The 24801-nt window shown below is 39.4% G+C and overlaps 2 protein-coding genes across 3 annotated transcripts in view; one reads left to right on the top strand and one right to left on the bottom strand.

Moving 5' to 3' along the window:
- Positions 1–2534: 2534 nt before the first annotated feature.
- Positions 2535–18371, bottom strand: LOC101845612 (proton-coupled folate transporter). 2 transcript variants are annotated; one of them, XM_005094614.3, is made up of 6 exons: positions 17972–18371; positions 9072–10040; positions 7984–8223; positions 6608–6691; positions 5661–5817; positions 2535–3204 (listed from the first exon to the last, which is right to left on the bottom strand). In XM_005094614.3, the coding sequence occupies exons 2-6, from the start codon at positions 9934–9936 to the stop codon at positions 3084–3086; spliced, it is 1467 nt and encodes a 488-aa protein (XP_005094671.1). In that variant the 5' UTR covers positions 9937–10040; positions 17972–18371; the 3' UTR covers positions 2535–3083. The 2 variants fall into 2 exon arrangements, with proteins under 2 accessions (XP_005094671.1, XP_012935892.1); XM_013080438.2 differs by lacking the exon at positions 9072–10040 and having other exon boundaries at positions 17972–18364.
- A 148-nt stretch (positions 18372–18519) lies between these two features.
- Positions 18520–24801, top strand: part of LOC101854075 (phosphofurin acidic cluster sorting protein 2) — a gene marked incomplete at its 3' end in the record, with an annotated part of 32579 nt that continues 26297 nt past the window's right edge. Inside the window, 1 exon segment of the mRNA XM_013080437.2 lies at positions 18520–19148. Coding sequence (XP_012935891.1) covers positions 19036–19148 — 113 coding nt within the window.

Genomic DNA, 24801 nt, shown 5'->3' with positions numbered 1-24801 from the left:
CAAGACCATATATCCTTAATTTCATTAGATTTCCACAAAATCACGAGGGCCTGAACACCAAAACAGATAACACAATAGCAGGACAAACACAACTTGCTCGTAATCCATTGAAAGAGAGAAAGTAGAGACAGAAGAATCTGGTCTCATGTTATGTGTTGCAACTTATTCCATTTTGAATCATCCATCCAGACAGCGGTTCAGAGAAGGAGTTTAATCCATTGCACCCGCGCTATGAGTACTCGTAGCTGCCGTGCATTTCCATCCACCGAGCTATGCCAATAGTTGTATCAAAATACAGGTCCACAAAATTGAGTCCGAACCATTTATCCAGGTTTTTATTAGAAGTAACAGGTCGTTTGTGATTTTAAAAAATTTTGCTAGCTTGTTTTGATCCAGTTTTTCACCAAGTACGAGTTAGTTTTGATGTTTTGTCACCGCAAATCTGGGCAAGAAAGCGAGCACTGAAATTTTCATGGACGAGAAGAAAAAGAAACAACCATAAAAAACCAACAGGGCCACGGATATTTTTGTGTTTGTTTTAATACATGAACCATATTTCTAAGTTTAGTTTTAAGCATAAGCGGCAAAGAAAGTGAAAGTAGAAATAAATCTAGACAAACAAGTCGGTCGCATTGATTTTAGTGCTTTGAAAACTTCGAAGAGAAACTAGATCTGCCCCACAGATTTACTACAGTTTGCTATGAGTAAATCGAGTGCCGATGAGTCGCAGTCGGACGAAGAATATATTGTTTTCTCTGCTTTTTCTTTCCTCTTTCTCTCTAACAATATTAAAAGAACTTTTTCAGTCAAATCTAAGTGAAATTTAAAATGATAGCTTAAATCAGTTTGGGCACAATGCGTGTCTAAGTCTAGTGTGTCGAGTTCAGATCGATTTTTTCCCCCGGCTCGCTGCAAGCCAGGTGGACACAAGTGCACTGCCCACGGCAACGCACGGTGAATTGGGTTAAAACCTTTGTAATTATTATATTATTCACAATCTGTGGGTCAAGCAGCCACAGAGACCAACTGCTACTGCTATAAACAGCTATAAAATAATTGTAATTGCAGAAGTTTTACACCCTGATAGACACAACTTAGATCATTTAGGAGGAGGTGAGAAAAAGATACTAAATAACGTTATATATTTGAGTTTTTAAAAACCTAAAGTGTTTTTTGTCTGAAAAGATGTTTGACTCACTCAAATTTCAGGCTTCTAAGGCACAACCTTTCAACTGTGCTTTGGCCTCTTCACAAGATAGAGAACTTTCTTACCATATGAAAGTACTAGTACCAACAAAGAGTAGATCTATACCTAGCAACAAGTGGGGCACAAAAGTGTCTCCTCTGAGACAAATCCTTGTAAAATACAGAGCTGTTTCACACACAATGGCATCTCATAAGCTAAATATATATTATGGCACATCATCTAATGTTGTCAATGCATGAATTTCTTGGAAATTCAAAGCAGCATGATCAACATAGAGAAAAAGACCCCCAAAAAAGCAGTTTAGTAAAGTGGAATAAATGTACATCAAGAGGAAGGAATATTTTAGTAAAACTATCTTTGTGCTATTTAACATCACGATCAACAAATACAAAACTAAAAAGAAAAAAAAAAAATTCACGTCATCCAAGAAGTTACAACTTATCTGCAAGAACACAGGGAGTAACTGTCAGCAAAAACTTTATCTCAGTGCTGACGATTTCTATGTACATCACCATTATATGTACACATACATGAACAACATAGGGGGGCTCTCGTGGCCTAGAGGTTAAGGTGTTCGCCTCTCATTCAAAGGTCCCGGGTTCGAATCCGGGTAGCGATCGAAAAATTTTCTTCTCTAAAATTGTCTCCTTTCACCTCCTTTCCTGCTCTCTAGCAATGTTCTGTTGTCTGCTTTCATTTCCACTTTCTGCCCCCTCCCCCTCACCTCCTTTGCCCCCTCCTCTGGGCTCCTGACTCTTTCTGCAGCCTTTCTACTGCTACTCCTTGGCTCCTCCTTACTGAGGTCTTTCTGCCACACCCCTGATATTCTGGTAGGAAAGATCTACACCTAGCCTTCTCGGACAAGGGCGAAAAATCTCGAAGGGCCCGTGTGCAAGTTGCGCATGTTAAAGATCCCTTGGTGGTCTAAAATCGATAAGAGTAGGCTTCGGCCGCCACCCGGGCAAAATTCAAAATTTCCTACCAACTGAAAATATTAGGTGTGTCCCGCGCGCTCATATGACCTATGCAGTTGCGAGCGCCGTAAAACACTTTACAAAAACAAAAACAAAAAAAACAACATAGAACCATCCCCTGCCTACCAGGCAGCCCAATGCCATTGTCAAAGGTACCCTTTAATACTTTAACTGACTTGAGTGGCTTTAGTTTCGGGTTCGAATTTTTATTCTGCTCCATGTCACTGAAACGGAACACACTCCCACCTTATAGGTTCCACACAGACTTGATACTTTTACAAGTCTACATGCATAATGAAGTTAGTCTTTGATAAAATGGGGAAATGAGCTTAGCTCATCATCATTATATACAATTTTTTGCAAATGAGACCACATAAACAGACGAAAAGCCAGTGATATAATTCAAGCTCTTTGAAACCATGACTAGTCTGTACATTAGGAAACCATCCTGACAAGTTCAAGTTCTATGTTGTTCCAAACAAGTTCCAGTACGTGTTGGTACTCACTTATGTTTTAGGATGCTCAAGAGATCATTATTAGGACACAACTCGTGAAAGTAACATCTTCTGTCTGGCATATCAGGGTTCTTTTAGTCTTAAAAAATATTCTGTACAAACCTATGAAAAAAATCATTCTACCCTTCACAAAAATTCACAATTTACTTAAAAGAATTTTCTGTTGATGAACGATACCAGGACTCTTAAAGCTCTTGTTTAAAAACTTTTCTGATCTTTCCTCAGGTAAAACTTCTGCATCTTATCACTTAATATAAGACTTCTGTGACTGGGAACAGTACATTAAAAGAATATATGAGAGTAGTCTTGAGCGCATTTCAAAACATGTAAAAGATTCACAGGATGGGAAGCACCGGAAGTAAAAAGATGACAAGCTTCCAGCTGAGATTAGGCTTCGGCAGTGAGAGATGATGGAATGTCACTATCTGATATCTGCAGCTGTGGGTCTTCGACTACGGTTTGATATGACATCTGAGGCATATCACTGGGAAGTGTGCAGTGAAGATAGCTGGAGACAGATGAAAAAATGTAAAAAAATGGATTAATTAGTTGACTTACTGAGCATTCTTGAACATCAGTTCTTGTATGATATTACCATAGTACCACACATTAATAGTTTCAATTCATGGTTTGGTGGAGAGAAAGGGAGGGGGGAGGATTGGGGAGAGAGAGAGAGAGAGAGAGAGAGAGAGAGAGAGAGAGAGAGAGAGAGAGAGAGAGAGAGAGAGAGAGAGAGAGAGAGAGAGGGGGGGAGAGGGAGAGAGAGAGAGAGAGAGAGAGAGAGGGAGAGGGGGAGAGAGAGAGAGAGAGAGAGAGAGAGAGAGAGAGAGAGAGAGAGAGAGAGAGAGAGAGAGAGAGAGGGGGGTGAGAGAGAGAGAGAGAAGAAAAAACAGAAGGAAAAGAAAGAAAAGACAGACTATAAATCCTGAAAAATAAAGCAAAATTTATAATTTGTCACTGATCACTATAAATTTAAGGCTGTAGGTCTGAAGCTGTTTCTGGGCCTAAGACATTGTATCCTTGTAAAAGGTACCTTGCACAAATTTTTCAACACTTCAGCCATGTAAGCATGAACAGCTGGTTAACACTGTGAAAAAAATTGATCGCATGATTATGTCTGAATGCCTCTTAAAATGCCAGCTTGTGAATATTTTGGAATTTTATAGGGTTTGCCACTAATAAAATAAATTATAAAGTGCACAGGGCCGGCTTTCTAACAGGGATGTGGGCTATAAAACAGCAATCTGTTACCACCATCCATCTCTGTATAGATGTTCATGAATGCAATTCTACCATGAAAAGGGTGGCGCCTCTTGCTTGAATGTGATAGCTTTCTATATATATCTATTAGGGGGGAATTGGAATACCTATGACATTTAACAATTCTCCTTCACATACTGATATGCCACCTCAGGTTTTGATTTACATTATCTCGAGACCGGAAAATACATGTCATCGACAAGTGGTTCAAATATTTCAAGCCCAGATAGCAAAATTTTTCAAGAGAGAGAGACAAAAGACAAACAAACATTAATTCTTTTTTTCCGAAATTGTACCTACATTAAGTACCTTCCTTGCTTTTTTTCTCATTTAGAACCTGAATTTTGACAAATATTTCTTCACCATTTGCAATCAATACCACAAATTATGACACAGTAATAAAAATGACATTTCAAAACTTTGGGCTCGGTACATCTGAACAACTGCTCACAGACAAATCCCTTAGCATCTATTTCCTCATGTGACCTGTTCACACATAAGCTTACAGCACACACTGACAGCCGAGCAACAAAAGGAAAGTGGCCCTCTGAATGGTCTTTTAGTAAAAGGCACATACGCTACATGGAGAAAAATAAATGTTTATGTACACACACACACACACATATATCTATCTATCTATCTATCTATCTATATCTGCCTTAATGGAAACCTGTGTAAAACGGAAACCTGTCTTAACTGAATCTCCTCGCTCCCCCCTTGATATATTCCTCAATTACCTGTATAAAATGGAAACCTGTCCAACGCGGAAACGGAAAGAAAAATCCGCTCCTTTCCGAGGGTTTCACCTGTCTAAGATGGAAAATGCTTTGCCCGCTGAGCCCTGATTTGAAACAAAACTCGCAAGTTTGGTTCCGCAAGCTCTAAACTCAACGCCATGGCCATGCCGCTGGGCAAGGAAGGGGAGTAGGGTGAAATGGGGGTAGAAGTTACCCCATCATGTGAGCCCTGAGCGATAAAGATGGTCAGTGTAGTGTGGGTGTGATATCTCACGACTGCCCGTGAGAGTGCTCCATTGACCAATGCCTGCCGCCCTGATCGTACGACCAGCCAAGAAAAGAGTTCCTCGAATCGTTGTTACATTGATGGCAGTGATGGGTGGCATTGGTGGGTGGGACTAAGGGTGGAAGCCATGGAGATGTTCAAATGTTTCTGTTTTTAATAGGTCAAACGGTGGCCCAATGAAAGACAAGCACTGGTGGTAATTGGATAAGTAAAACTGACGCGTGTCATTATCAGACAGGATAGCAGCTAAGAGGTGTGAAGTTTTGACCACTGCTTGCCGATTGGACAAGCGACCCTTGATCCCACTGACTGGGCCTTTGAACCCCCCTCCCCCCACCCCCCCTAAATTCCCCTGTCTGAGACGAAATTTTTTCCCCGCTCCCTTGCAATTCCGTCTTACACAGGTTCGACTGTATAAAACCCCTTTTTCTTATCCTCCATTATCGACTTGGAGGAAATCACAGGACCAATCCATCCCCGACCCCCGAAATAAAAAATGGAGATTTTTAAAAAATCCATTCTTTCCTTTCTTCTATCTACAGTCTGGGGTTACTTCAAGATCAACATTTTTTTTTTTTTAATAAGGCATTCAAACGCATTCAAAAGAGAATGACATATATATATGAGAAGATCTATCTTAACCCCGTAAAACATGTGCCAAAGAAGAAACAAGTTCCTTACAGAATAAGCAAAAACATCAGTAAGATGAGGCCTGCACCCAGCATGTAACACAATCCAGGGAAGATGTGCACAGTGGCAGGGTAGAGTTCATTGAACAGAACGGAAGCTATCAGAGTGATGATACTCTCAGAAGCTGCCACAATACCAAACAGTCGGCCTGCAAAGAAAATATGATAATACGATTAATGCAAGCAAAACACAAATCTCGCTCAAAGTATGGATATGACAAAACCAGACATACATGGGGGTTTAAGTGGAGGAGCTCAGCCACACAAATACTGTCAGACACTATTTGTAATACTGCATTCAGCTGGACGGTCCGTGTCATTGTGCGATACACAATTATGTATTGTGCGATACACAATGATGTTTGGTTAAAAACAAAAAGGGTGCTGAAAAGTGGCGACAAATTAAACTCATGTTTGTAAAATTGTCCGAATTCATAAGGGAATGTGTATTATGTTGAAATAACATTGAAATAACCTCTAAATAATTCAGTGAAAGCATTGCACTTGCCACGGTCATAAAACTTCCATGAGGATCAACAAAAGTAGATATTACAAAGTATACTGTCAATATATGAAGTAAATGATTATACGTATTAAGAAAAATTATTTCTTTAGCTTTTGTCAGTACAAAGAAGTGTTGCACTCTTCTGCATTTATGAATCAGTCCATAATTGAAATGTGTAACCTGAAATTTTAACCGTTTACATCTACGGAATTTAAGAATTGTGTATGTCATTCTTCTCAGTCTCAGTACAATTATTCACACAAATTGCTGTTGAAAAAAAAGCTCTAAGAAAAGTCTGTTTATTCAAACTCAACAACAGAAAGTTGGTTGAGAACAACTCTTGAGTCTGTACTTTAACGTCTTTCTCTATGAATATCTATATAAAAACCCTTGCCTTTTCAAATACAAACTAAGAAAAGTAAGTTGTTTTTAACCTTGCTCATCTTGGCTGACCATTGAAGACATCATAGCCCGGATTCCAGCTGATGGAACTCCTTTCAGCATGCCCAACACAGCGGCTAGTATAGTCCCAAAAGAAACAAAAATAAGTGAGACATTTAGTAAGTGCCAGAAACATGCAACAAAAACCTGAGCTTTCATTTACATTTAACAGTACATTAACATTAACTCACATAACATAAAAAAATAAGTATAAACACATAAACATGATTACTTAAACAGAAATTTGCCAAGCATATTTTGTTCCATTCAAAAATATGGTACAAATAAGTTTTTAGAAAACAGACTAGGAAGGGTGATAAAAATATAAAATCAAAGCTAAGCACATTTACAGAACCATATTGAGAATGTTCAAAAGCATGCCGCAACTTTGGTGCGATTCTCAATATCAACACTCTACAGCAACTCCTCATACAGAAACACATTGTTTAGCTGAAGGCATAATAGTGTACAATATGATATAACACAACAGGGCTGGTTTAACCCTCTTTGTACCAAATAAATTAGTCATGAATGGATTCCAGTGCTCATGTAAACTTGAACTTCCAAGCTAAAACTTGTATGCTCTGGCATACCAGTGAAAACTGAAACTTAATGACTATATGTGTCCTTCTCAGTCTCAATTTAAAGCCTATCATTTCTCACCAAATCCTCCTCCTCATTACTTGTCTACATACTCACACAACCATACCTTCGTTAACTACCAATCAGCCTTCCAATAATAGAGATATGATATGTTTGAGTCTATCCCTCATCCAGTGTATGTTTTTAGAGGTACTTAACCATACCTTCGTTAACTACCAATCAGCCTTCCAATAATAGAGATATGATATGTTTGAGTCTATCCCTCATCCAGTGTATGTTTTTAGAGGTACTTAACTGAGAAAACAAAGTCTTATTTTCATCCCTGTCATTATCATGTGAATGAGAATTTCCCTATATATATCATTTGTATATAAATGTTAGAGATAAGAAGCAGCCGTTCTTTCAATGGCTTCTTCTTCACTATCCTTATTCACAATTAGCAAATTCAACACCTCTCTGCTGTGTTTGATCACCTTGCCATCATTCAAACTATGGTACTCTGGTGTGGTTTGCTTCTTCTTTCCTATCAAACATCTATCATCCTTATCTCCCCTTCTTCTTTTTTATGTTTGTTACTCTCTTGTAACACCTCTAATCTTCTGGCGCTCATATGACCTTATGCAGTTGCGAGCGCTGTAAAACCTCTACTATAACTAAACTATATTGTGCACAGCAGCTTCATGCACAGGTATCAATAAGGACACCATACATAAAAATATAACAAAGAAAATTACAATACTGACCAGAAACAAAGTTCACATCTTACCCAAAAAAACCATCCACTGTGTCGAAGCTACCCCAAGAACGACAAAGTTCACTGCAAAAGAGATAAATCCCACTAAAACCAGGGGCAGGTCTCTGATCGATGTGAATCGCTTCACCAAAGGCAATACAGTGATCAGTGTAATTCCCCTGAGGAAATTGTCCAGTCCTTTGAAATAACCAAACAATGTCTGGGAGAAGTTTAGATTTTCCTTGAGGTAAAGGAGGGCGATGTCCATGTCACCTGTGGAGGAAACCCAAAGAGACAACAAATGTTACAATTTATGGTTAGTCATATTTTTCTCATACAAGTCATAACAATGCATTTGTAACAAATTAGCATGCAGAAGGATTAGAGACTGCTCTCTCCTTTCTAATTAAGAGTTAAAATCAAGGGGTGTACTTAGAAGAAAACTCAAATATTTTTCCTTCATTAAGCAATCAAACAAAACATTAAAATCCTATAAAAACATATTTATTCTAAACCCTAAAATGTTGTTCGCCCTAAATATTTCTAAAGTAGGTTAAAAATATGTGATGTAAAAATAAAACCAACCAATAAATGTCTTTTTTTTAAAGGTTTTTATTATATACGAGAGGCAGCATGGTTAAAGCAGGTGCTCGTAAAAAAAAAGAAATTTAAGAAACTGACATTTTTACGCTCGTATAGCAATTTTCCCTGAATTTTTGTATTTCAGCTCAAAACCCATAAAGTCAATTTATAATCACATTTCAATGTGGCGAAAAACAATTAAAAGCACAAAAAATGTAATTTGGCAGTGTCCAAAGACTCTCAAGCTTTGGAAGTCACCTTACTTTGGAGGCCACTTTCTAGGTAATTTTACCTCTTTTTAAACCAGATGACCCTCTCCCCCTTCAATGGCAAATATCTCGAATTCCATTCATGATAGAAGTAGAATAAAGGTGAGTTCTTATTTCATAGAAAGCAAGATAAATTAACATGCCTAAGATGATAGGAATAAATCCCCATGCCAAAAAGTTAACGAGCGCCCGATCCCACTAATTCTTGACACATAAATACTACACATTCATTATGTCACAACATCAAACAGAGTAGAAACTAAATCTTACCAGTAGTACACAGCATTACCATATTAATACTGATCACCAGCAAGACAAGGCTGGAGAAGACTCGACTTTCTCTTTGCCTCACCACACAGCTAAAGGAGTCTTTAAAAAACTTGACCAGGAAAGCGCTGCATCCAACATTCTCAGCATCTTGTATGTGAGAACGAATATTTTCCACCCATACAATTGTGTAGATTATGGCCAAAGAAATAACGACAATCAGAGTCGCAAAAATGAAAATGAACCCTTGCTTGTCCAACATAACTCCAGACACAAATACTCCAATAGTTCCAGAGAGAAAGGACATGGCTTCTATAATTCCAAGCCTCATCATTTTAGACTCTGGACTCGAAACATGCCCTACATAACTAAAACTAGCCATAATAGCAGCAATATAGCCACCGAAAAATCCATTCACAAGAGGACCAACCAATAAGTAGTATAATGATGCTGTCATGAACTTGGCATTCAAAAGGCAAGCGATAAAAGAAAAAAGCGCACCTATACACGGTAGAAGTACAGGGATTTTCCTTCCAATTTTATCGCCAAGCGGTCCTAAAAACAATGTCACCATGAAGAATGATGGTGCTGTCAAAGCAATATTTGTTTTCAAGATCCAGTGAGACGTTTCTGCTGTGATATCGTGATTTTCAGATGTATGGTTCTCTTTGAAAGTCTCATTATTTTGTAACTCACTACAGAAGTCAGCATCATGTGTCTGCAAGCACACTTTGTTGAATATCAATGCTTGAAAAGTGGGAAAGAACAAAAAGTTTGCGAACATGTACAAAAACTGTACAGGTTCTATAGTGATGTCATTCAGATCAAATCTGAAACGACCTACAGGGACTAAAATATGCTTGCCCATTCTTATTTTTCAAGCAGAGCAAAGAAGAATTTCTATTTATACAGCCGTTTCACTTCAGATGCGCTAATTCAAACAAATCTTTGGATCACATGCCCCTTGAAAACCTGAAAAAGAAAGATAATATTTATTAAAATGATTGACTTAACCAAAAATGGGTGAGCATGTTTGACAGCTTTCGCCAACACACTATCAATACATTTTTCTGCATAGCTTTTTATTCAAACATTTCCCTGTTGACGAGAACATTACAAACATTCCAGACATAAACCATCAGTTTAGTAGAGATACAGACCCATCACTGTCATATACTTGTCCCTGGCAAATGAACAATAATAGGCTAGCCTAGACATAGATCAATGAATGAATTGAATTGCACATGAGTCTGTGGGACCAAATGTTGTCATGGGCTAGGCCGTTCACTGCAATGCAACTTGTTGGTGCTCACGTAGTGTGTATAATACTTAGATTCAATTAAATTGCGGGTCATGCCCCAAGACCTTGTTAATATAGTTTCACTGTAAAATAATATTAAATGTAATCAAAACCCTCAGAAATCACAAACAACTTACAGAGTAAACAAATCGAAGATCAACGCATAAAATGCTCTGCAAAATCAAAATGTCACCACTGAGAATAGATCAGAAAATTCAATATAACAGTGCAGTCAGTGCAGGAATTTACACATTCACTGATTCAGCTTTTGAAGCAGAAATTTACCTCCTATTGCCCTCGTTGCTTTTATACACTGTAATTTTAGCCCTCAGGGCTTTTATAAAATACTAGTATGGGATAGAGTACTATATAAAAATGCAGTCTAATATTATAATAAAAATTATCATTATTATCAATATTTTTGTAAACACCTCTCAAGCCGTAGTCTAGAAAATTCCTTAATAAATAAAAATCCCAAAGGATGGCTTCTACAGATTTTAAAAGGTCTACAGCCGGGGTTAATATATCGCTTTCAAAAGCAAGACCGTCATTTTTTTCTAATCACGGCATTTATTCTTATTGAACTCATGTTTAGAAAACATTTAGAGTATAAAAAAGTGTTAATTGTGAGGCAGCATGGTGAAACAGGCGCTCATTAAAATAAACGAAATTGGAGAAACAAGCATTTTCCCGCCATTTTGGAAATTTGTATTGAATTTTTATTTTTTGACCCAACCTTTAAAGTATAAAAACACATTTCCACAAGTGAATTTTACTGAAAAATATTGAATAAGGACACAAAATTTGTCACTTTTCCGTATTCAAGGACTCTATGGCAAATGGAGTTACCAAACTTTGGCGGCCATTTTCTCTCTAATTTCACCACTGAAATCAGGTGAACTCACCTCCTTAAATCGCAAATATTTTGACTTCTATTCATGATAAATGGATTTCATAGGAAGCCAGTCAAATTAAAACAACGTTCAGATGATACCAATAACTCCGCATGCCCAAAAGTGGACGAACACCTGATTCCACTGCGTCGTGACACATTTATCTTTTAAAATTATTACTTTTTTTTGGGGTGCTACACAAGTGTTTTACTGTGCTCGCAACTGCATTAGGTCATATATATATGAGCTTGCGGGCCACATTAAAACACTTTAGTTGGTTGGAACATTTGAATTTTGACCGGGTGACAGATGATGCCTAAGTATCTTATCGATTTTGGATTACAAAGGGATCTTTAGCGTGCACAACTTGCACAAGGAACCTCCGAAACTTTTCGCCCTTATCCGAGAAGGCTACGCGTAGATCTTACCTTCCATAAGATCAGGGGTGTGATTGAAAGACAGAGCGTAAGAAGGACCCAAGGAGTAGCTGTAGAGAGGCTGTAGTAACATGTAAGAGTCTTTTTTTTTTTTTTGGAAAGTGATTTACAGCGCTCGCAACTGCATAAGGTCATATGAGCGCGAGGGACACACATTAAACTTATTCAGTAGGTATGAAATATTGAATTTTGCTCGGGTGGCGGCTGAAGCCTACTCTTATTGAGTTTAAACCACCAAGGGATCTTCAACGTGTGCCACTTGCACACGGTACATCCGAGATTTTTTGCCCTTGTCCGAGAAGGCTAAGTGATGGCTAAGTGTAGATCTTTCCTACCGGAAGATCAGGGGTGTGGCTGAAAGACCGCAGTAAGAAGGAGCCAAGGAGTAGCAGTAGAAAGGCTGCAGAAAGAGTCAGGAGCCCAGAGGAGGGGGCAAAGGAGGTGAGGGGATGGGGGCAGAAAGAGGAGACGAAAGCAGACGACTGAACATTGTTGGGAAGGAGGTGAAAGGAGACAAGTTTAGAGAAGAAAATTTTTCGATCGCTACCCGGATTCAAACCCGGGACCTTTGAATGAGAGGCCAACACCTTAACCTCTAGGCCACGAGAGCCCCCAGTACGAGTCAGGTGCCCAGGGGAGGAAGCAAAGGAGGTGAGGGGGTGGGGCAGAAAATGGAGACGAAAACAGACAGCAACATTGTTAGAGAGCAGGAAAGGATGCGAGAGGAGAAAATTTTCCGTCCCTATTAGCATTCAAACCCTGAACCTATTGAATATTGAATAATAGGCGAATACCTTATCCTCTAGACCACGAGAACCCCCAAGTGTTCATGATAAAATTAAGTTCTTGTAACAAGTTTTACCACTAAAAAGTGTAATTGGTGAGCTGTGACATAGGCCATACATCATGCATTTGCGTAGTGAGTGTATGCAAAATGTGTGTGAGAAGCGGGAACTACTGTTAACAATTCGATTTTCTTTGTGACGGAGATTTATTAATAGTATTTGGAAGGAGTTCCTCAGAGGGCCAGCCAACCAACAACGCACAAAAGAGGGGATATTTGGAGCGGGACCCTACCCTAGGCAGCTGTGGTCAAAACTTCACACCTCTCAGCTGCTATCCTGTCTGATAGTGACATGCGTCAGTCTTATGTATCCAATTACCACCAGTGCTTGCCTTTCATAGGACCACTGTTTGACCTAATAAAAACAGAAACGTTTGAACATCTCCTTTGCTTCCACCTTTAGTCCCACCAACAATGCCACCCGTCACTGCCATCAATGTAACAACGATTCGAGGAACTCCTTTCTCGGCTGGCCGTACGATCAGGGCGGCAGGCATTGGTCAATCTAATTTCACACCTCTGGCTTCTGGTTACCCAGGAAAGTTTCCGTAATGGCTGGCTACTCGAGCACTCTCACGGGCAGTCGTGAGATATCACACCCACACTACACTGACCATCTGTATTGTTCAGGGCTCACATGATGGGGTAACTTCAACCCCCATTTCATCCCTACTCCCCTTAATTGCCCAGCGGCATGGCCATGGCGTTAAGTTTAGAGCCAGCGGCACCAAACTTGCGAGTTTTGTTTCAAATCAGGGCTGAGCGGGCAAAGCATTTTCCGTCTTAGACAGGTGAAACCCTCGGAAGGGAGCGGATTTTTCTTTCCCTTTACGCGTTGAACAGGTTTCCGTTTTATACAGGTAATTATAGAGGAATATATCAAGGGGGGATTCAGTTAAGACAGGTTTCTGTTTTACACAAGTTTCCGTTAAGGCAGGTTTGACTGTATATATATATATTCATTTTTGGTCTTTTTCTTTGCTTTCAATGAGATTGATGATTAGATATTCACATGACAGAAAACATTCAAAAGCTAAAAGTGATATTTTTCCTTGTTAGCATTGCAATCTCGACTCGTTTTAATGTGCTCAATATTTCCAGACCCAGCGTAAAATTGTAGTGGTGTACTACATCTAGATCTAGTACTTAGATCTGCAAGTGGAAATTGTCTAATTTTCACCCTAGGTATAGAGGTCGGCTTTCAGCCTGCAGTACATATCTAATAAAACTAGATCTAGATATATCCTAAATCTACAAGACTTTTTGTAAAGCTCTTGCTCAATAATCTTGTAGGCTTACCTAAATGTTGCCATAGGAAAGATGAGAAGTGACCCGACCCGAGTGGGAATAACTCAAAAAAATCAAATTCCCACCGCGGTTGGGAATACTCACTTTGCTAATACTAATACCCTAACTGGCCACATGTGACTAAACGTAGAATGACGCAAACTATTTTTTTGGTAAGGCGGTCATCTTGCGTGTCATCGGACCGGGATACACCTCCGATCAGGTGACTACATGATCTAAACATAGCGAACCGCATTGCACCAAAGATCGTGTACCATGGCAAGTATGGTGTGATGTTTTTCCAGGAGACGTAATGTGATAATAATGATGCAGTGCTCCGATGAAGCTGCCGCTCATCTCTTCCCCGTGCATGGTTTATCGGGTCGGGGGGGGTGTAATCTCCAGGCGTCTTTGCGGCAATTTTAGTGTGTCTACCATGTTTCAATTTCAAGCATCAGCGTTCTTACGGCTCTGAACATCAACGATCTAAGCGATCTTCCATCACCAGAGCATGGCTGACGCGCTGCAGTTAGCCGCAAGTGTGAAATTTTAGCATGTGAAACACATCGATACGGATAATACGTCAAGCCACTGACCCGACACGTCATTCCATGCGGTACCTCCAAATTTCGAAGTGGCTATTCAAACTCAAGTCCGAACAGCCGCTGGAGGCTATTTGGACTCAAATTCCAGTGCCCGTGCGCAATCACCAGTTGCACAGTAAGGGAGGTCTATACTTGAGTCCAAATAGTCTCCCGTTGCTATTCAGACTTTAAACTACTGGTAGGCTATTACACTGCGTTTCACGACTACAAAGGGATCAAAACATAAAATTCATAATCAGTCCTTATAAGACCTTTCTCTCTCTCTCTCTTACTTTTCCTCTCTCTCTCTTTCTCTTACTTTTTCTTTCTCCATCTTACTTCCTCAGGCCTGCCCCACCACCTTCACCCCCTTTTTTTTTGCATATATTATCCTTTGTAAAGAAAAGACCACAGTTCGCACTGGGTCACCACGGTCAGCGCCCATTTGTTGTAAGTTCCTTGGCCAGATCGTAGAAACTGAGGAAGGCCGAGGTCGAATTGCATGTCTGCTTCACATCCAGTACACCTACTAGTGATTGCGCACGCACATTGGAGTTTGAGTCCGAATAGCCACGGACAAGCATCTAGTCTAGAGCTACTGTACCAACTTTGCGGGTTTTCAATGAGACGTAGACCTAGATCTAACCTAGCCTTAGCCTACACTTCAGTATAGAACCAGTATATAGGCAATTTTAGAGGTAGAAAGTCACAAACGCACACAAACTCGAGCAGAAATTCATTTCATACCGGTGAACATAAATCTGGGGGGACGGAGGTCAGGAAAAGACATGACACACACACACACAGACACACAGAGGAACAGAGAGGCGAACGCACAACACCGAGCACTTGAGCACAATAGGCTGGATCTACTCATCAACGCAAAAGAGCTCCAATTTACTCGGTGGCAATTGACACTACCATATATATATTTTAATATTGAAGTGGCTAGCCTGAGACTGCCAGTCTAGCCGTACTTAGATCTAGGTTTGGCCCTATCTACTCGAACCTGTTGAGTACACAGGTCTCATTAGATCTAGATCTAGTAATTATTCAGGTTTAAATAATGCAAGTCAGTAAGTCACCATTTGGTTTTGTCTGAAATACAAATACTTTAGGCTTTGTAAACTAAAAGTTTCATTTACAATCAGCCATTAAGTACGGCTAGCCTGACAGTCTAGTCGTACTTAAGTACGGCTAGCCTAGCCGGCTAGCCAAGAAGTCTAGCCTAAGTACGGCTAGCCTGCCAGTCTAGCAGTACTTATCTTAGGCCCTATTAACATTAGGAAACAGGAGGTTTAAAATATACGCACTGTCATTAAGACACCTGGTTTCATCCCAAATACAAATACTTTAGGTATTGCAAACTAAAAATGTAGGCTGTCTTTATTAGGACTCGAGTCCGAATATGAAAAAATGTTATTCGGACTCGGGTCCGGAAAAAAGGAAGTGTCTTCATTCTATAGACCTAACGTTCAGTGCTTCCAATTTTCCGCCATTTTTTAGTTTCCCCCACACCTTATCTGCCGATCCGATGCCCGCCGCCTCATTGATATGCCCCCCCCCCCCCATGTTTCCCACTTTCTTTATTATGAGTGGTGTAAAAAAAAGACCGATTCGTTCAAATACACAAGCCTGGGTCATCTCGATTGTTTACCAAGAAAAAAATGTGTTGCTGTGTAGAGCTGAGCATACGACAACTTTTGATTCCATAGACCAGCGCACAATTTATTGCGTAGATCTACGTCAAGATTAGCTTATTATTGTAATAATGATCAGTTGCCGGGGGGAAAAAGACTGACTCGTATGCGACGTTCAACGCCCGGACCGCTAGTGCCCCCCTCCCCGACACGCACACAGCCACACGTGTGCAGGCCGCCCATCCGAAAAAATGTTATTCGGACTCGGGTCCGGAAAAAAGAAAGTGTCTTCGTTCTATAGATCTAACGTTCAGGGCTTCCCATTTTCTGCCATTTTTTAGTTTCCCCCACACCTTTTCTGCCGATCCGATGCCCGCCGCCTCATTGATACGCCCCCCCCCCCCCCACACCCCCCATGTTTTCCACTTTCTTTGTTGTAGAAAAATGTAAAATTGAAGATTAGCAGACCACCTGGCACCTGCATATTATGAGCTGTGTAAAAAAAAAAGACTGATTCGTTCAAATACACAAGCCTGTGTCATCTCGATTGTTTACCAAGAAAAAGTTGTGTTGCTGTGTAGAGCTGAGCATACGACAACTTTTGATTCCATAGACCAGCGCACAATTTATTGCGTAGATCTACGTCAAGATTAGCTTATTATTGTAATAATGATCAGTTGCCGGGGGGAAAAAGACTGACGCGTATGCGACGTTCAACGCCCGGACCGATAGTGCCCCCCTCCCTGACACGCACACAGCCACACGTGTGCAGGCCGCCCATCCGACCCCGACACACGCTAACGAGCCATCTTTAATTGCTTCTGATGACCTCTTGACAAATAAACATTTATTAAAAGGTCTATAACTTTTCAGGCCGGCCTCAAATTCATCATAAGATAAAAAACTCGGCTCCTGCTCAAAACGCCATTTTGTCCGAAGCGTTCCCGGTCTCTACCCAGCCAGAGGCGAGTCACGAGTGAGGCAGGACAGGAAGCCGGAGTCATGAGTCACAGGAAGTCGGAAGTGATGTCATGCTGGACAAGAATCAGAGTCCGAATAACATTTTTTCATATTCGGACTCGAGTCCGAATGGTCACTTCATTTTTATGGTCAGTCTGGCCATCATATATTAAGAATAAGTACGGCTAGCCTCTTCCTTTTTAATATTAAGTCATTATTTTAGCTAGAGTCTAGCCTAAATCTAGATCTAGAGATCTAGATTTTACAACGGTGACTGTATGCAACTTAGAATAAGAATCTATCATTGAATTAAGCAAACCAAATCGACTTTTTTTTTCATTTTCTCCCTCTATTACAAATTACTCTTTTGGGTAAATTTTTACTTTCACTCCCGCACACAGATGCACTGTTTCAGGGGTCAAACTGCTGTACTGTTTGCTGCAGATCACACATAAAGCCACTAAAACTGTCGCTTATCAATTATTTTCAAGACAATTTCAAATCTAACTGTAAAATATCAAATTATATGTAAAAACAGGGGGGCATGCCCCCCTCTGTAACCCCCCAGATTTTCTTTTACACCAGTGGGGCAGGCCCCCCTGGAACTCCCCGATTGGTCCTAAGCATGTCTATCTCGGTTAAAAACAATCAAATATTTCAAAAACTATTAATTTGCGACGGAAATGAAGTTGATATTCGTGTTCAGCGCATCAATATTAGTAGAAAATAGACAACTGGTAGCTGAGTGTGAGACGGGAGGGAAAGTAAAAAAATACCCTCTTTTGTACACACTAGATATTTCTATTTCTAGATCTCTCTAAATCTAGATCTAGATCTAGATATCTAGATTTAGATTAGACTTACCATAAACGACTTAATTTACCGAGTCATGTGACCTCTTCTTCTAATAATCTCATAAGTTCGGTCGTGACAGGCCGAATCTAGGGATCTAAATTACCTTTCTTCAAGTAAAAACACAGGATATGGCAGCAGCGTCAGTCTGAATAACCTAAATCCTTCGTAAATCAAGTCTGGTGTGATGGGCATATCACATAAATATAGATCTATAGCCTAACTCCGTATGAAAAAAAATCAAGCTCTTGGACCAGCCTGAGCCTTGCCAGCCATTTGTTGAACAACAACAACTTGCGATTTCATTCAACCGGAAGTGTAAAGTGTGTAGACTCTATAGGATATTCCCGATTCCCGTTTCAGAACGAAGGGGATATTTATTAATGAAAATGTGCACAATGAGGCTATCTGATAGATCATTATTAGCCAGGCTTAATAATGACATATATATATTTTTGCAAGAATAATTAGTGGAATTTTTTCATTCTCATCGAGATTAAGTCCAAAACCAAAAATGATATTCTTATCTTTTAACTTCAACAATAATCCATCCCAACAAAAGGAGAAAAAAAAGAAAGTAAGACGGCCAACAATAATTAGCAGATGACTGCGCATGCGCGCTGCATAAATGCCAAATCGTCTTAAGCATTACAAAGCACGTAATTTTTTTAGAAATCAATGCAAAAGTCTGATATGAAGCATAAGTACAAAAATGTACCCAAAAAATGCAATTGCAAATACCATTATGGCAACAATATTAATATATTTAAGTCTGGCAGAAACAAATTTTACAGGAAAAATATTTCGATAATTTGAACATGACACTGTTATAAAATGGTTTGCTTCTTTGATTGAAACCTCTAGATCCACTTCTACCCTTCTAATTTTGAGATAAATCAACTGGCAATTTCTTTATTCTAATTTTCAAGGCAAAATTATGTTACATATGCCACTGGATTTCATGCTTTCAATTAGATCTATGCAGCTTTTCTCCAACAAGGACAAGATTTTAACCTATTTTTGTCAAAAGTAACACACCAGTCGATTACCTGGCAATCAGAAAGTCGGAAACCTCAGAGAGCAAGAAATGAGAGTGCAGGGTGGGAAGTGAAACCCAAGAGTTAAGAGAGTGCAATTCTTACTTTCTAAGGGGTTTTTTAAACGTGAAATATGGCAGACAAGTCTACCCGAACGATGGGATGGGGTGACCAGCCTGTCGTTCAAGTGAATTATTTTTCATCTCCATGGGAACTTGGAAAATCGACTCCAAATTGCATACCCAGGTGAGGTTTGTTGTTACTCTGACTTGGCCCTAGAATCTAGAATAGATGATCTAAATCTACCCTACGCTTCTAATCTAGATCTAGATCTCTAGATCTAGTCTAGTAGCCTACCTAGATGTTCTAGATCTAGATCTAGGTTCTATTCTATATCTAGAGATCTATGTTAGTGTTAGATTCTGGATCTAGAATCTAGATTAGATCTAGATCAGTCCTAGTCTTGTAAAGTTGTAGATCTAGATCTAGTTCTAGTCTTTTAAAGTCTAATCTGAATCTGAGATAGATTCTAGATCTAGACTAGCCTATAATAATAAGACCAAGACATTGGACTTGGTAGAGATCGATAACATTATAATAACAAGGAAAGGACTTCCGTAACGAGCGACCACCCCAACAAACACAATAAAAAAGAGACCAAACCCTAACCGACCCAAACCCTGCCACAAACCTAAACCTAAACCCTAATCCTACCCCTAACCCTACCCCAAACTTTGGGCCAAACCTAAACTGTAACCCAATCCTTACCCATATACCTATAGTACCCCGTGCCCCCAACCCACATACCCCTATCCCTACCCCTACCCCTCTGTTCTACTCTGTCTCATAGTGGTCGCTCGTTATGGAAGTCCTCCCGTTGAGTAATAGATCTAGATTAGATCTAATCTAAATCTAGATTTAGAATCTAGATTTCTAGATCTATTCTAGATGTTTGATCTAGAAAATCTAGATCTAGATCTAGTCTAGAAGAGAAGTCTTCCCTGTGTTTTATTACCGGATTTTTGAAACAAATTATAAATTTTTATCAGCACAAGGTTGATTGTTAAGATTCCCACGTTTAATTCCAATTTGCGTTTTTCAGGCATGTTTCGCTTTGGTCCCTCTCCCTAACCCAAAGTTCTGTCTCCCAGTAAGACCCAAGCGAAACATGCCTTAGCCTAAGGCTATGAAAAACGCAAATCGTAATTAAATGCGGGAATCTTAGCGATCGCCCATTATAAATAGGCCTAATGATTAGAATCCTTTAAAATAAAATTACGAAGTGGCTATCATTTCTCCGAACGCTCGAGGAAATAAACTTTTAAACTCTATTTCTCCTAACAGTTTCCGTTCTCGAGTTTTGTTGGTTATTTGCGATAGTTCGGCGTCATCTTTCATTCTGCCATTCTGCAAGGACAGGGAGGATGCATTTTTTTTTAAATTTTTTTTTTTTGGCATCGAATTCAATTTCTAGAGTTAGATTAGAAATTTTTAGTTGTCTGAATATTCAGATACTTCAATTGTAGTTGGGGCAATGTTCCCGGATACATTGTACTTCATTTGAACATTATGCCTTCCAAAGGTATTGCGAAAAAACTTGTCAAGACTGCTCGACTTTGGCAGTAACCTATTTCGTATTTAGTCGCCCCTAAAGCAAAAACTAAATCACAAATAAAATCTTTGCTCGTGCCCCCGTTCACACTTTACACACACACACACCCGACACACACGCACATAATATAAACACATACACACAAAAACACTCACACACATGGGCCTCTCCATTCGCAAATAACCAAAAAATCTTGATAACGGAAACCGTTAAAAAATTATAAAATTATGGTCGGCTGTATTTCTCCGAACGCTCGGGGAAATAAACTTGAACTGTATTTCTCCAAATTGTGTTCTCGAGATTTGTTGGTTATTTGCGAATGGAGAGGCCCACATGTGTGTGTGAGTTGTGCGTGTGTGTATTTAAATAATTTAAGGCAAGGTGTGAACGGGGGGGGGGGGGAGATTTTTTTTGTTCACTTACAAGGAAGGATTTTAATTTTTGCTTTAGGGGTGACTAAATGCAAAATAGGCAACTGCCAAAGTCGAGCACTCTTTGTTTTCTCGCAGTACCTTTTGAAGGCTTTTTCAAATGAAGTGTATAGTCTGGGAATGTTGCCCCAACCACAATTGAAGTATCTGAAAATTCAGACATTTAGAAATCTCTAGCTCTAGAAATTGAACTAGATGCAAAAAATGCTTCTTCCTAGTCCTCGCAGAACGGCAGAATGAAATATGACGCTTAAATCTCGCAAATAACCGAAAAATCTCGAGAACGGAAACCGTTAGGAGAAATAGAGGTCATGTTTCTTTTCCCAAGCGTTCGGAGGAATAATCACTTAGTAAAATTAATTTTAACTTATTCCTATTGACAGTGATTAGGCCTAGAGATCTACAGATTGAACCGTCAGTCTTTTTTTAAAAGGCATTCTCCTGTTTTGGCCCCAAGAGTAGGTCGTACTGTAGGCCATCAATGTTTTATCCAAAAGAGAGCGAGAGATGAGCTAATTTTCAGTGAAATGAACAATATTATTTCACTTGTTTTTAATAGGAGGGTTTAGTTAGGGGGGGCATCCCCCTGAATTTAACCATAATTTGATGTGTTGCAATTCAGTTAGGGTTGATTCTCTTGCTTGCTGAGCATCAAACATCATTCGGCATGCTTGTTGAAAAGTAGCTTGTTTAGAACCGGAAGTTATCGTTGGTGAAGCCAAAACCCACGCTACATAATATAATTATCGTTGGGGCCAAAACCGCATTATAATCCCGTTTTTAATTGCTGGCTAACCTGAATACAACTAGAGAAATACATAATATTATATCATCTGCCATGTCATTGTGCCAAATCTTGTCTTGGCAGAATCTCCCTACTCTCCACCCCCCCCCCCGAGATCCCTCGCTGTTCAACTCTAAGCCTAGTGTATCTGTCTCAGATGGAAACCATACAGTTAAATTGAAAGCAGATATGCCCAGAGAAATTCCGTCCCTCAGGCCTCCAGAGGATTTTTACCTGTCGAAGGCAAAGGCGGAAAATGCTTTGCCTGCTCAGTCTTCTGTCAAAACAAGAGAAAACTTCGGCGGAAGCCAACCTGTATGCTATGCATGTTCGCCCTGAGCGACCGACAGTGACAGTCAGGGTGGTGTGGGTGTTACATCTCATTGCTGCTTGTCTCCAAAGTTCTCAAGTGGCATGGAAATTTTCCTCGCCTGGAAAGCCAGAGGTGTGAAATTTGAACGACTGTTGCCCTAATTATTTGGCCAGCTGAGAAAAAAGTCCCCCAAATAATGAACCATTGAACAATACTCTGGGAAGGCGATGGCATTGATTGATTGGTAGTGATTATGATAGGTAGAGGATGAGGGTAGAGACACAGGAGATGTTAAAAATCGTCTTTTAATTGGTCAAACAGTGATCTTTTATATGAGATGCGAACACTCATGGCAATGATTGTTCTTTTACAGTGCTCTCAACTGCACAGTGTGTTAAGGTCAAATCATATGAGTGCACAGGACACATTTAAAAGCAATTTCAGTTGGGTATGAATTATTTTTGAATTTTGCCCGCGTACTGGCCGAAGCATGTTCTCGATTTAAGGCCCACAAAGAGATCTTTGACATGCGAAGCTTGTCTAAGACAGACATTTTTTACATGATAATGGGTTTGATGCCCTCCTTAGTCAATTTTGATTGTAGGTTTTTTTTGGGGGGGTTTTGGGGGGGGGTTTGGGGGGGTGGGGTGGGGGGGGGGGTTATCATAGAGTTATAAAAAAGGAAGTCTGTGTTTTCTAAAAATTAATCTCGGCGTATATAAATTATTTAAAGATAAAGTTACACCTGCTCTGAAAAAATAGTGATTGATATAAAAGGTGAATCATACTCTCGAGTTTCTCCCAGCGGTACTGTACCGGAAACCTTCTTAAATTAAACTTTTCAAGATTGAAACTTGAAAATTGAAATATCTATTCATTGCAAGTAATTTAATCTATGTTGCCACAATTGAAGAGGTAATTAATTATTTTTTAAAAGTTTTTTAAAGAATACTTCCAATAATTTAGGGATTTCTGTGGCCAGGGAGGAAACATTAATTTTAATTATACAAGATTTATAGTCCAGGCCCCTTGTACTGATTTATCTGAAAAGTAAAGAAGTTCAGGTCAAACTTGGGTTAAATTTGTTTATCAAGCTCTTGCTGAAATTTAAGGTTTGTTGTGACTATTCAGTAAATTTGTACACCCTGCACATCGTGTCATAATATAATCGTGAGTCTTATCAAGTCATAGGAAGATATTCTTCCCATACTTTCATGGCTTGACCATTTGCTTTTCCCAAGTGCTAACACAACTACAACTGTGTTCCTCTGTGTGAGGTTTGGATACTTTGGTGTAGCTGTATTTATTGTTTTGATGATAAGATAGAAAGGCCTAATAAACATCCGTGGTGTATCAGTAAGGCTCTTCACTGCGAATTTGTATCAAAGTTTAGTATATCTCGGTCTTTCTGCTGGGATGATCTATTCTTAGTCTTGGTGGGTCCTGACAGGCAGGGTTGGAATCCTGCCCCCCTAAATGATCGAAATTGTGTTAAAAAGGGCGTTAAAAACACCAGCACTTTTTTCAAAGCCCTAATTTGGGACATTATCATTTAAATTCTAGACCTAGATCGATAAGGTTTTGTGATTAAACAAAATTCATTCAGTCTGAATTTGACTGTCAGTGTCTCTAATGAATTAAAGAATCTTGTTTAATTCCCATTTTGATTTCTTCTTTCCTGTATTATGAATAGATGCACCACCTTTAGAACTCCTTTAGAGTTAAAGCCTAATTTTTCAGTGCTGCAGCTTACGATGACCTTTCTGTACAGTTGATGCGCTATAACAATGATAATCAACCAATTTACCTACCAACTAGATAATTGTGTGCTGTTTTGATGTCTAAGAAATTTAAAAGCTTTCTGCCTTAATGCTCTGCATCATACAATGCCATGCTTTCATGGAGACATTCCTTTCTGTGAGTTTTTGTTTTCTTTCAACATCATAAAAAAAAAAACTAAGCTAAGCCAATTAGGGTTCAGATCAAATGATGGCGATTTTTATTTTTTGTAGCCTCTGATCAATAATACCTACTCAACCTTCGGAAATCTCAGAGTATCCCATACTCTGTTTAAGGTTTTGAGAGTTATAAGTGCTGTCCTGGATTTCTGGGCTTTCACTTGTTTGGCAGTGTTGTTCATTTTCATTTTTTTAATAATAGAAGTTTGGTTCAGATTTAATGAAGAGTGATTGGTAGTGACAGACAAGAAGTATAAAGTTTTGTTGTTTGTAATTGACCGTTTTGCAGTCTTAGTCAGAGCATGAAAATTAAGATTTTTTTACAGAGCATAGCCTTCAGACTAGGCAGTATGTTGGTGGTGTGTTTGGTGGTTTAGTTTAGCATTAAAAGCAGTGACTTTGGGGAGTGCTTTAGGTCATCAAAATTTATGTTTGCTGTAAGTGAATTACAAGGAGAATTTCTAGCAGTAATGCCACCGTATGAAAGGGCCAATTCATCTTTGTTAAATTCTGTAATTTCACTTTTAAATTGTCGTCTTTCATATATGTTTGAACCAGTTATTGAAAAAAAATAAATATCCCCATAGCCTATAGGGTTGGATTGGGGGTTTTTTCTCTTTCCCTAAATACATTTATATGTGTGCGGGTCTACATGTGTTTTTTCTGCTCCTGTACAGGCACAGATAAATGTACCACATGGCCAATAAAGTATCTTACTTTACTTTACTTTTTTCTTCCGCTTGTACGCTGGGGTGTCGCGGGGAGACACAGGCGTCTGTCTGCAGCAAGTCGTGTGGCCTG

This window comes from Aplysia californica, unplaced genomic scaffold (genome assembly GCF_000002075.1).
Source record: "Aplysia californica isolate F4 #8 unplaced genomic scaffold, AplCal3.0 scaffold00086, whole genome shotgun sequence".
Lineage (NCBI taxonomy): Eukaryota > Metazoa > Mollusca > Gastropoda > Aplysiida > Aplysiidae > Aplysia > Aplysia californica.
This window is presented reverse-complemented; position numbering and strand designations above follow the sequence as displayed.